The 14,077-nt window shown below is 37.1% G+C and overlaps 1 protein-coding gene across 2 annotated transcripts in view; it reads left to right on the top strand.

Annotated features, from left to right (window-relative positions):
• The window catches only part of ADK (adenosine kinase), a 267,350-nt gene that overhangs the window by 113,202 nt on the left and 140,071 nt on the right, over nt 1-14,077 (top strand). For both annotated transcript variants that reach the window (XM_039727315.1, XM_039727316.1), the window contains exons 5-6: nt 7,194-7,366; nt 12,508-12,616. In XM_039727315.1, coding sequence (XP_039583249.1) covers nt 7,194-7,366; nt 12,508-12,616 — 282 coding nt within the window. The remainder of the gene's footprint in view (nt 1-7,193; nt 7,367-12,507; nt 12,617-14,077) is intronic.

Here is a 14,077-nt window from a genome sequence, read left to right as displayed (position 1 = left end):
ACCCTTCAAGTAACTGTCATCTGTGACAGTGATGAAGAACTGGTGTGACCAGCCCTGTTCTGTAGGTCTATCATCTTTAACCTGGTTTTGGGATGGGAATGCAGAAAGTTTGAGGACAGGGAGTGACACATCAGATCAGGCAGTGGGGCAGTGCTTGTTGTCTCAGGTTCTGCCCTTCAAATGGGAATAGGACACAAGGGCAGCTGGTCTCAGTAGTGTGCCTTGTAAGGCCTTGCAGAAGACATTCTGCTTTTGGCCTCAGATAATATAAATTAACCTTCAGAAGAGAGGCTACAGCACTTGAGGTATTTGAGGCAGAACTGTAACATTATAAATACAGCATAAGAGTGTGATGGAGTAAGGTGTATTGGAATTAAGTGTTATTTAAAGGGTGCAGTAAAAAAGAGCACTTGCTTTTGGTCACATTGAAACTTTGGGATATGGCTACAACATGTTTAATTACACAAAATATGCTTGTATTTCCTTGTACAGCAAGAAGCTTACAAGCTAGACTAAAAATAAAACAGTGAACAAGCAGATGAAGAGCAATGATGAATAGGAAATGGAATACAGTAGAATAGCAGCACTGAAAATAGTTATTTGGATTATAGAAGTTTTTTTTTAGAGGCAGTTTGTTAAATTTGTTTGTAAATGTAGAAGTGAATGAAGTTCTGCTCCTGAATGATTAGTATTTTGATAGGCATCTTAATTTGAAAAGCTGTAGCAACAGGCTCTTGTGGCATCACGTTAAAACTAATAGATGTTCCTGTGCAGGGGTTTGTATCGCACATGTTGAGCCAAATGCTGAAAAGATTTAGATATTGGTCTCAGTGCAAGGCTTTAAATAGTAATTTCCTTTAAAAAATGTTATCACTTTTATCTAATTTGCCTGGAAGTTGCTTGAGGGTGTTGTCATGCATTTTAACAATATCACTTCCTCATGCAAGATTTGGCAGCTTCAACTAATGATGGAAGAATTACTGTACAGGACATGGGGCTCTTTTTCACAAGCCTGCTTTTATAAAGATAAGCTTATTTTTTCCTTTTCCCACTTTTTTCCTTATATGGCTGCTATGTGGTAATAGCTGCCTCAATGTTTAAAAATCTATCAATGAAAATAAGAGAAAGGAAGAAAATTGCGAAGGTATTGGAACAAACGATACTAACTTGTGTTTTCCAGTATCTTGCTGATGTTGTCTCATAACAGTGATTCTGGAGTTAGGTGTACTGGGTCTGCTTGGGATGAAGTTAATTTTTCATAGCAGCCCATGTGGTTCTGTGTTGTAGGTTTGTCATCAAAACAGTGTTATTTAACACAGCAATGTTTTAGCTATTGCTGAACAGTGCTTGCACAGCATCAAGGCCTTCTCTGCTTTTTTCACTCTGCTGCGCCCAGCAAGTAGAGGGAAAGAGGTTTTGAAGGGACACAGTCAGGACAGCTGACCAAGGAGATAAACCAGGCCACATAGAATATGGCCAGCAATAAAACTGGAAGGGAGGGGCTGTTTTTTCAAGTAGCCATGGGCTCAGACAGTGCCTGGGCATCAATCTGCTGATGGAAGGTAGTGAATTAATGTCTTTGCATCATTTCTTCTTGAGCCTTGTGTTTTTTTCACTGTTGCACTTCTCATTCTCTCTTTTATCCCTCAAAGAGGGAGGATTGAGAGAATTGTTGAGTGGAGGCTTAGCTGCTGGCTGGGGTTACCCCACCACAGTAGGGATTTTAAATGATTGTGAAATTGAATGTGTAACGGTAACAGACTGTTGCATTCTTTTTGAGCCCTGGGTGTATCATATCATACACAATAAATAAGTGAGCCCACTTGGAACAGTGACACTTTCTTTCTTTAGTATTGTTTTGCATATTATCAGGCTTCTGAGTTTTTAAGATGTATGATTTGATTTTTTATCCCGTGTGTTCTCATTTTACATGGCCATCTAAGATAAGTTGTAGTGTAATTTCCTTTAACATCTAAAATATTCCTAAAAGTATTTCAAAGGGGTTTAATGGACAGAGATTTAATGGACTGTATATATATATATTGGTTGCTTGGACATAACAGGGACACAACTGGTGAGGGGCACAACAGATGGATGAAACCCTTTGAAAAATACATGGACTTATTCTAAAACCTAGAATATCAAAATAAGGGATGCTGCATTCCTGTATTGATTTACACTTCATGAGTAGTTGCTCACATTGTTTAGCTTAGATTTTAGCAGGCATGTTAAATCTTAGCTAATTTTAGGTCCTTGGAGTCCTCTCCTCTGTGAACTGCAATTTAAAATAAGATCAGATTTGACAGGTCATGCAGAGAAGAGTCCAGCTTCAAATAACATACTTCAGATGCACTTCAGATGTCTGTATTCAGTGTTAATGAGTTTTGAAGATCCTTCACTGTGAAGGGGCATAATGCTTCCTGTTGTGTTGTCAGTTTCTAGGCATTTGGGATTCAAGTCCACAGCTGAAAACTCCTGTGTGCAGAGAAGGTATGTCAGTCTAAGCAAGGCTTTGGATGCTTTGGCGTTGTTAGTTTATGATGACTGACAGACGTGGAAATGCACTACTAGCTGCTACTTAAAAAATTAATTCAGGAAGTCAGGCAGAGAACAATGTGGTTGTGAGTGTCTTCATCAGCCTCCTTGTTCCAGTTATCAGTGTTGTCCAGTTAATGGTGGCACTTAAAGCAAAGCAGAGAGTTGGATTAAATGAAATGATTTCTAAAGGATCTTTGTTATAGACAGAAGGCTGTAAAGCTGCGCTAAGGTTCATCTGTGGGATGTTTCTTTTTTAAGTCTTATGGTAATATCTACTGAGACCCAGCATAAGAAAACTCTCCTTTTACAAGGAAGGTGTCTTTGCAACTGAAGACAGTGAGGCGAATTAGGTGGGTCCTCCTCTACAATGAACTTTGTAGGAACAGTAAAGAAAAGCTTTGAATGCAGAGCAAGTGTTGTAATAGGGGATGCTGGACTCTGCTCCTGTGGCAGAAGTGACATTCTCAAGAATTTCTCAAGATTTACACTATTTATCTTGAGAATGTCAAGGATGACATTCTCAAGGTAAATGGTGTAAGCCTGGGAAATTCAAAGTTAAGAACTTTCCCTTTCTCTAATTGTATAAGGCCACTGATTTTCTTTCACATAATATTAAGGAGCTTTTTTGGTTTTTTTGGTGGGGTGTGAAAGGACCCTTTTTGGTTCTCAAAAGACAGCACTGAGTATCCAATCAAAGCCAAGTCACTTCTAATGTTAGAAGTGCATCTAGGAGTGCTTCTGTAACTGAGAAGAAAGGAGAAAGGTTGTTTCCAAAAGCCATTTTCTAATCAGACAAAAGTGGGAAATAGGTGTACTATATCTTCGAGTCTGAGGAAGTGAAAGAGTGGGACATAGTTCACACCAGGCAGTCTCACAAAGTCGCAACTCTTCAGAAGCTTTTCTTGTTACCAAGCTTTCTTGGCATCTCAACGTCTTGCAAGAAAAGATGGTGCTGTTCTCTGCAATTACCACCCACTCCCTGGAACACAAAGGTTCTTACACTTCTCTGATAGCTAAAGCTTGCCAGAGAGTTCATCTTCTTCAACTCTGATCATCAAAAACCACATGAACAGATAGTCCTGCTGCTGTGAACCCAAGTTAACCTCATGAAAATAAGGAGAGAAGTATTTTGTCACCCTCTAGTGTGTCTTAGAGCAGCCAGGGTGCTGGCTTCTTTTGCAAGTGCTGGCCTCGGTATTTGATCATAAGAAATAATGTGTCTGTAGGGATATGGTAACCTAATATTAGATTATTTTCAAATCAGCTGAATTTTAAGACAGGTTTGTGCTAAAGGCAAGGCATAAATATAAAAATAATAATTGAAATTAAAGTTTTCTTTGCATTCATCAGAGTGCATGCAACAAAAATGTGAGGAAAATGCAATCTGTTTAACTCAAGATAACATCTGAAAGGTGTTCTATTTCCTGTGCTCCTTTCTCTGTCACAGATGTTTATGCTAACTGAAAAGGTCAGCACCTGTCCTTGTGTGTACCTGATGTCCAAGCTGCATTGACAGATGAAAACTTTAGAGCAGAGAAACACATTAGATTTCATAAACTACTCCTTGAGTTTCCTTTGTGGTATCCCATTCCTGAGGCTGTCGTGTTCTTTCATGATAAGTTCCTACTTTTGACACTTCTGTCTTTGGACCATTAGCAGCCTCAAATTCCCTTGGGTGCTGGTGAGGATTCATGGTGTGGCCAGGTGCCAACCTCTCCTGACCAGACTGTCAATACAGTTTGTTAGTAGCTGCCTCTCTGCCTGGCCAAACCCTGGATAATTAACTCATTATGCTGATTCCTGCTGAGCTGGGTCATTTTCTGTTTCTGTTGAGAGTCTTTTTCATTCAATTAAATCTTCTATTTCACATAAATCTATAAAACTAATTTTCAGTCTCTAGAACCATATACCTGGCATTAATGTGTGCAGTTTGTTATTGGCCGGCATATGGTACTGGCTGTAGTGCTGCATGGCTGCTTCACAGTGATAAACATCTTGTGGTGACTAACTCCCATTCCCATTCAGAATGTTTTAGCCACAGAGTCACTAATAACAACAGTGTGTGAAGTAGCCCAAAGAAGCCTGTTTTTCCGTATCAGGTTATTTGAACTTAAAATCAAGTTCTGGGTCAAATTAATAAAGAAATCCCCAAGTGCCTGCCTTGAAGAGCCTCTCTTGGTTTTTTTCACATGTATGCAAAAGATGCCTGCTGTGGCTCGTTCCATGAGGTGCAACTTTAGTGGTGTACCACAGAGATACTTCTATCATTCAGCTTCATCAAGTCTGTAATGTGATTTCTGCTTTTACTGTTACTAATATGTAGCCTTTTCGCTGAGGAGAGGAGAATCAGCTTGGGGAGTTCTGCAGCTGACAGCACCTCACCACTCTTATTGTGGTAATTAGAGGAGATCATTCCAAGGAGTCTTGGTAACTGGAGGTCTGTGATGAGCAGGTCTTGGCAGAAACACTGCTGAACTGCTTTCCCATCTTCCTCAGTGTTGCTTAACTCATATACTCAAACGAAAATAATACCTGTACAGTGGGAGTATCCTCTCACTTTGTAATACCTGTCTTTTAAATAATCATGAATATGAGTAAAGCTGCTGAAGTAGTCTGCACCACATACAGAGATTCGTCTCAGGAAAGTCGGGATCGTGACTTTTGATTCTCAAGTATGACTTAAATTTGAAGTCAGGATTGTGACAGTTTATATATGGCATGTATCACATCTGAATTCAAACTGAGCTGGTGCCAATAGCCGAAACTTGTGATATTTGAATGGGAATTCTTTTTTAAGAGATCTCTGTGAAATATTAGTTACTACTGCTATAAATGTTGTCAGACTTATATATAAATATATATATATATATAAAGTAACATCATATGATAAAATGTTGTAAGTCTAAGATGCAGTTTGAAGTTTATAGTTTATGTTTTTGGAAATTTTTTTGGGTTTGATTCTTTGATAAATGTTGTTCATAGTGATCTCTATTAATTCTTAGTTGTGACAGTAAAGTGTGTTTGCATTGGGCACAAAGCTTCAGGTACTTCTGTTCTTACACATGTGGAAATTTGTTCCATATTTGCTTACAGTTGGTCACAGCAGTCTTCATCTTTTTAAATAATCTATTCCACTTAATCATACCTCCAAATAGAAAGGATTATTGTTCCTGAGACATCCTAAATGAACACTGTGCAAATGCATATTATGTACGTGCAAAGGTGTCAAACACAAGGATATAATTGATATCCTTGTATGAAATGTATTAATTATTTTATTAGGGGTTCTCTTAATTTATATTGGAATGGTATGGAATGGATAAGCAGAGCATATACATTTCATGAATGACAGATTTAATGCTGCAACCGTTAAATGATGAAATCTTTTTTCTCCTTAAACTTTATTCAAAATTGCTGCAAGAAAGAGACCTGGCAACTTTTGTCCACCATTGTCTTATTGATAAAGGCTTTACATGACTAAAGGCTTGGGTTTTTTTTCTCTCTTCTCTTCCCTCTGGAGCTGATAGTAGTAAAGATGTGACTAAGTATATATTTGCAACTTAGTTACTTGACCTTTCTACAACCCACAGCTACTACTAATGCTGCTTTGTAATGGAGACATTATCATTTATTTAAATCTTGATTAGGAAACAATTATAAGTAGGGTTTTAGTATAGCAGAAAATTGCTGTAGCCTTTAATTCATACTATAGATTGAGTGGATAAGCTTGCTGACTGTAATTAGAATGAATTATAATGACTTCAGTTGGCTGACTCACCACCAGCAGAGTAGGGCCTATGATTGTTTCTTCACATTTATTTTTTGAATTCATTCTTGATTTCACATTGCTGATAAATGCTAGTTTTTAACTTAGCAGAAAATGGAGTAACGTTTACAGCTGTATGATACATTTTTTATTAATAAAAGGAGAACTTTATGAAATGACCTGGCACCTTAGCAACATTGCATCTACATCTTTCTTTACAATTCAAGTGATACAGTAGCTCTCAGTAAAGTTGGAGATTAGATACTTTCATGTGTGGTTTAACAGTGTAGAGAGGGAGCATTTCCTTTGTGCATGCAATTAAATGATAGGCAAAATTATTATTTTCAGTAGCACTTAGCTTTTATATATATTATGAATGTTGCATGATGTTGCTTACGTTTCTCAAATGTCTTGTTTTTCTTATGTGCTATCTCTTTTTACTTATTTAGTTTGTTTGTTTGGAGGGGTTTTGTGGACTATTTTTTTCCTTGTTTGTTTTGTATTTTCTACAATTTTTGTTTGAAGATACCATATGTTGTTTGATTAAATGTAAGTGTAGAGGCAACTCCTTTGAGCAAGGGAACTTCTTTTTGTATACCTTGTAAAAACATACTAATGTACTTTATTTATCATGAGCTACATTTATTTAGGTTTTACATTAGGTGTTAGAGGCTCAGTGGGATTATTAAGGGTAAATTTTGTTTTCTTTGCTGCCCTTTCCTCCTTTGTTGTACAAGATGTTTTTCACTTCAGGCATACAAATATTCTTTAAGTCGAAATGTAAGCACAGTTAAATATGGTGAGTGGAGAGAAAAATGGCAAAAATAATATACCAGATAAGTTAACGTTGTGTTTGTTGTTTTTTTTTTTCTCTCCTGCCAATCTGCAGTGGATGATTCAGAAACCTCACAAAGCTGCAACTTTCTTTGGGTGCATCGGCAAAGATAAATTTGGAGAGATCTTGAAGAAGAAGGCTGAGGAAGCTCATGTGGATGCCCATTACTATGAGCAGAGTGAAGAGCCAACAGGAACCTGTGCTGCCTGCATCACTAGTGATAACAGGTCAGGGGCCTTTGTTATTTTCTGAAGATACAAATGCAGCTGGCATGGTGAATGTAGCCTAATTGGCTTGGAGTATCCAGCCTTGAAAAATTGTGATTTGAGCGGTGAAGTGTTAGCACTGGTTTGAGACAACACAGGACTGCCTAGGCCATAGTTTGGGGCTGGGCAGTGTTAATATACTTTCAGAGAATAGCAGTTGTATTATGGCCAGAAAGTGTGAGATAATAATATCTCTGCTTCTTCCTGCACTTGATAGCTTCCACTTGCTCTGGAGAGAGAAAGTATGTGGGAGACAACAGCTGGTTAACAAGTATGTTCATGCAGCCTATGTGTAAGGTGATTGGTACATAAGGCTTACACTTGATTGGCAAATGAGAAATATACCTCAGGTGATACTGAATTTAGTGATAGACTGAGTTTAGCTGTATGCTGATAGCTGTCAGCATATAGCCAGATTGAAAGGGTTAATTTCATTTTATACAAGAAAAAAGCTTTTTGTTTTGCTATTGCACTTGTTGAGAAATTCTCCTAGTGCCTGTAATTCTGTTTGTCTACTTTTTGAGAATTTCTTCTGGATTTGTCTTTGATGTTTTCCATTGCTACTTTTTTGCTATTAATTTTTCTTGACCTTTGCTTTCTTCTTTCACTTTCTACTCAGAACTCTTGAACTTGTATTCTACTTCTTTGCTGATTACCTTCTGACAATTTGTTTAGAGATTTCAAACCAGCCAATCAGGTTAGCCTTATTTTGAGACGTTACTGGCACACATCAGCCCTCCCTGATTTCTGACGCATTTAAATTTTCTGGTACTACATACTGAATCAATAATGAAAATTGCATCACTTACCCTGAAGAATATTTTCTTTTTGGCTCAGAATAAGATAAAAATGTCTGTCATTATCCTTTTTGGTTTCCCTCTGTGGCTTTCAATGCCGTTGGTCCTGAGGACCTGCTCTTTTCCTTTCAAAGCAGTATCAGGAGTTAGTAGAATTTATTAAGGCGACATAGCAGTCCCCTAATTAAGGTCCACACCATAATTCCAGAGAAGTTGGTGAATATTCTGGGTAGAATTAGAAAAGGTGGTGAGAGCAACATGAACTGAAATGAGAGTCAGAGGAGGAAGTGTTTTCCATATAACATGTAGAACTCCAGAACAATTTTAATTAAAGCAGGCATCTGAGACAAACCCCTGCAGAAGGCAGGACCAGCCTCAAAGGTAGACCAGGTTTTTCATGGCCGTGTCCTGCTGGGTTTTGAATATCACAAAGTATAGAGGTTGCACAAGCTCTCTTGGCAAACTGTTCAAATGTTTGAGCACTCTCCATGGCAGAAATTATTTTGATGGTACTCCGTTGCAGTATTCTTTTTTCCAGCTTGTGTCTGTTCTTTCTTGTGTTCAAGAAGAGTCTGGCTCCATCTGCTCTGTAAATGTTTATTAGATATTTGAAGAAAGCAGGAAGGTCTCCCCTTAGGTACCTGTTCTTAAGGTTCACCCAAAGCTTTTCTGCATTTAAGTGTTCCAGCCTCTTAATAATATTGATGGCCCACTGCTGGACTCACTGCTCCATGTTAGTGTCTTGTAATGGAAAAGTCAAAGCTGGACACAAACTCCAGATAAGGTGTGCAGACAGAGGTTCTCCTCCATTCTGGATATATAATTTCCTTTGTCCTCCTGTTTGCATGTTTGCTCATATACACTTGAATGTGATTTGCCTTCTCTGTGTCATGCACTGCTGACTCATGTTCCAAGCCTGGCTCACCAGCATCTCCAGGTCCTTCTCTGGAAAATTGTGTGTAATCATGTCAACAATCAGCCCCTATTGTTGTGTATAATTGCATGACACTGCATTTACCTTCAGGTTTTCTGCCACTCCAATTCTTCAGGCTGTTGCAAATACACTGAATGACAGACAGCCCTGTCCTCCAGCTTATCAACCTGTCCCTCCCAATTTAATGTTGTACATAATGTCTTACTCTCTGGAATGAATGTACATACTCTGTGGAGGAAGGAAGTTCATTCATCTTCATCTGGAGTTTTGACACTAATTATGTCTACAGGCTTCCCCCTTCGTCTCTAAGATCCATATTCAGTTTTTCAAAGAGAAGAAAAGCAATAAAGATGTTTTTGTTCTGTGATTCTCTCTGCCTGCAGTCACACAGTGCCTGTGTATACATGCTGCAGCAATCACCATTTTCTAGATAAGATGATGAGAAACTGAAGTCAAGACTATCAATAGGCACATGTATAAATTCAAGAAAAATGTGCATCTCAATGGAATTTAAAAGTTTAGGTAAATTTGTTCATAAGAATGTCTGCAAACACTTCTTTGACTTAATAAGCAATATTTTTGGTTTGATAACATAAACCACTCTTTTCTTAATATCAAATATTTGCTCAGCTACTAGACAGTGGCTTCATGTCAGGCGATGCTTGAGAGCGTCAGGGAGTTCCTGCTCCTTGAGAGAAGAAAAAATAGCTGATAGTTGCTGCTGAAGGCTTTATTGTGCAATTGTCCATCATGTGAAAGCAAGTTTATTCTCAATCTTTAATTACCCTCTGATTGTGTTTTGCTTTTAGCATTTTCTATTTTGGTAAGAATAATTTCAACTTTGTCCCAGTTGATAACACTATTGATTAATCTCTTGTCCCAGCTCAGATATGTGCTAACTTCTTTCTGTTTTTCCTAGGAAGTGGCTGTATATATTTATGTTCCCAATCCCCTGATATAAATGTTTCTTGCTTCTGCTAACTCTGTCTAGCTTTTTGCAGGAAAGGGTTCTGATCTGATGTGTGATTACCGTCCTGAATTCTCTAGTTTAGCAATACTAATATGCTTTGTTTTCTCAGAGCTTTTCAAGAAAATCCTAACACATGATTAAACTCTAAAGTAATACCTATGCTCTGTCATAGTCTATGACTTTGATTTGTGCATTCTGCTTAGAAATAACCACATGCACAGTGTCTCCATTAAGCTGTTTCAATTGAAGCACTCTGGCTGTCTCCAATTACTGTATTTCAGTGAAAAATATCTACCTAGTCTGTGCCCCACATGTTGAACTGAGTGCTGTCAGACTTACAGTTTTAATTTGGAAAAGTTCGGTGCTTTGTCGTCAGTGTAGCAGTCTTTTATTACCCATATGTGCAGAGCATCTCTGCAGTTGGATGTAGCCACACAGAGCTAGGTTTACAGTTTCAGGGGCATGTGGTAAGTGAAAGGAAACATATAGAAAGTCTTTGCTCAGTTTTCTGGAACATAATTGCTTTTCACTTAGCAACATACGTAGACAGACAAGATTTATTTTTTTTTTCAAACTGTGTCCTTGATGGATATTAGGGTTTGCCAAAACTGAAAGATTTAATTTGCTTTAAAGTTTGATTTACAGAAGATTACCACAGTTATGCACATGTCTTTCTTGGATTCACTTGGTTCTCCACTGGATTTCTTGTCACTGAAATGGTAATACTCATGAAGGATGAAACTTGTTTCCCTGTTGCTTATAATGCTGCAGAGGCTTGGTGTATTTGTTCATAAATTTTTCTCATTTTTTCCTTTTTCCTCTTTTCCAAATGTGCATTAGTTTTCATTGCATTTAGATTTTAGAATTAAAGAGATAAGCCCCAAATCTGCTCATGTGATGAAATAACACAGAACAGTAATTTTGGTATATTCAGATAAAGTTGGTCTAACTTCATTGTCATTTTATATATGTGATCTGTTTAACTGACAAGGATTGTCAGTGATGTGTACTTCAGGAAGTTTACCAGGAGAGTTGCTTGCACTGTTCATAAAAGTTTTCTTTTGGTCTTCTGTTTGTTTTTCATTAAGTAAAGAATGTCTCATTACTTACCTCCTAACACCTGGCCATGGTAATGAGCCTGGAGGCAGAAGCGTGCCTTGGTGAAGGCAGATGAGCAGTGTGCTCCCACCTGAGCTATCTCTGGTTTGTAGTAGCACTTCTATGGAACGGGATGATGTATACAACATTGGTTGCATGCACCTTGAGAAGACCAAAGTTTTCAATAGCCAAATGTTGTATCTGTAATTACACATTCATTATCTGGCTAATGCACTTAAATATCACAAAATAGTGATGTGTTAATGTTAAAAGGGCATCCATTGACTATTAAATTTTGAAAATTATATTTAAAGCTCTGTATGCTAGCATGGTAATAATCTGTTTACCAATGCCCTTTCTTCAAATATTGCACATTATTAAACATTCTCATAATACAATTGCATAGAAGAACATGGTCATGGTAGCCAGAGTGGAGAGGTAGAGGTCTTGTTATGACCTCTTTTTAGGAGTACGTGTGTAAGTTTTGTGTGTTTCATAAGGCTGAATGGAGTGGGTTAAGAGGATGATTTAAAATAGAATGAATCTTGCATGTAACAGAAGCAATGTGATAGAAGTATTTTTGTTCTCGGTAATGGAAGTTGTGTCCCACAGCTTGTGTTATAACTTCTTAGGCAAGAAGGAAGTACAAATGAGTTTTTGGTAGTGTTCCAGTAATCCACAGCTAAGCCAAAGTTTTTTTTAACAGTTCATCATCTAAAAGTAGGAACCTGACCCTTTTTTATTTGCTAAAGGAAAATGTGAACCTAATGGGGGAAAAAACCCCAAAACAAGCCCATTTTAAAATAATATAACTATTCATTGGAAAATTAAAATGGCAAGACTTACACATCCATCAACCTTTTGCTTCTAGTGAGGGAAACTAGTTTTCAGAAGATAAACTGGAGTAACTACTTTTCTTTAGGTGTTAGGTACTAGAGGAGTTCTAATGGAAATGTGTAGATGCTAAAGCATACAGAGGGAGTTGATCACAGAATGAAATTAAGGCTGATTCAAAACCAATGAAGGGACCTTCAGAAGAATATAATAGTGATAGGTTACCTGAACTATGTAGTTGGCTTTAAGATACATTATTTAATGTAAGATTTAAATTATATTTAACCTATTATTTAAATATATTATTTACTTTTCATGAAATGGTCAAATGAAGTATATGTGGCTTGTGGTGCTCTTTGTTAATTGCTTTTATGTTCTGTAGGATCTTTGTGAAATTGTGTTCGTTGTGAGAAATTGGCAGTACTGTTGTTTACAGAGGGTCTAATACTTGTTCTTTAATCACTTTCAGGTCTCTTGTAGCTAACCTCGCTGCTGCTAATTGCTATAAGAAGGAAAAGCATCTTGATTTGGAGAAGAACTGGAAGCTGGTGGAAAAGGCCAAAGTTTATTATATCGCAGTAAGTTCAGCCCCTTTCAAATTGCTGAAGTTTGTGTTACAGTATCCTGAAGTTTAAGCAATGAGTATGTCTGTTGCATGTGGTTTTGAATGATTTTACAGGAAAACGGGGAAAGAAAATGACTACTTCAATTTCAGCATAGTTTGCTTTCTTGAAAATCAGATATACAAATGCAGAAGTATGTTTTAGTTGTATGTTCACTTAAATTGATGGGAAAAATCATAAGAACTAAACATATTTTCAGAGCTTTTGTAGTAATGCATCAAATTTACATTTCACATTTTCTAGTAAATCGTTGTGAAGGATGCACAAATTATGTAGAAAAACACTATTAGCATAATTATTCACTGCAAACAGTTTGAGCTTATTTGTGTGAACAATCTTAATTGCTATTTATTCCATAGTAATTACTGTGGCACCTTATAACTCAATATTTCAGAAACAATAATTTTGACAAATCTCTTAAATGTGGGTGGTGGGGCAAACTGATTTTAATGATTAAATCTTACTTTTGGAATAAAGGGGGATTTGAGGATGGGGCATTAGCAGATTCTCAATTAGCATTCTTTTTTTTACCATCCAGAATGAATCAAGCCAGATAAATGTATTTGTGTAGATTATGTCTCGCCTAAATAGCAGTGGTGAATTTGTTTTCACCTTTCTCTTAAGTTGATATGACTGATCAGTATTAACAAACATGGAACATCTATGACAGATTAAAACCTCATAACATGCATGTAATATATGGATTCTGTATGACAACTGTTTCCATTCTGCTACCTGAGCTGTATGGGAACAGCTGGCAAGAAGTGTAAAAAATTGGTTACCCAGAAGGAACAAGTTCATTGAAAATACAGTTACCTCTTTTAGGTAGTGTTAATGTCTCCTCCAACCAGTTAGTGTGCACTGCTGTAGGCTTTACATGGTTGTTATTGATTCTTGGGTATGGCCAAGACTGCCCCTTTATAAGTGTCAAAACATACTTACAACCTTCTCAGTGTACAAAGAAAATACATCCCACTGCTATGACCATATGTTTGTGCTGTGGTTAAAATATATGTAGGTGTATTGTCTACTAATTTTTATTGCAGGTTTTTTCACATGTTCTGTGTTCTTTATTTTCCAAATGCCATGCTTGGGAATTCCTGCTGTTGACTGAAAAAATTTGAAATGCTAAGAGTATAGTTTAAATAAAGAAGAACAACAATTATTTCCAAAAGTTTTACTTCACTAAGTTTGGGGTTGGGTTTTTTTATTTAATTTTCCCTTGCCTGTATATCATTCCCAATGAAGCTTCCAATGTACAATTTGGAAAAATTTAGCTTAGTGGAGATGCTTCAGGAAAACTGTGAAACATTACATGAGGTGCTAAACAGATTTGTACTTTTTAAGATAAAATCTTCCTCTTATTTTAGTTCTGAAGTCACTCTTGTGTGTTCAGTCAGTTTGATCACTTAGATT

The sequence above is a fragment of the Passer montanus genome, unplaced genomic scaffold, assembly GCF_014805655.1.
Source record: "Passer montanus isolate IOZ18808 unplaced genomic scaffold, ASM1480565v1 scaffold61, whole genome shotgun sequence".
Lineage (NCBI taxonomy): Eukaryota > Metazoa > Chordata > Aves > Passeriformes > Passeridae > Passer > Passer montanus.
The sequence above is the reverse complement of the archived record's forward strand: the minus strand, read 5'-3'. Positions and strand labels throughout refer to the sequence as shown.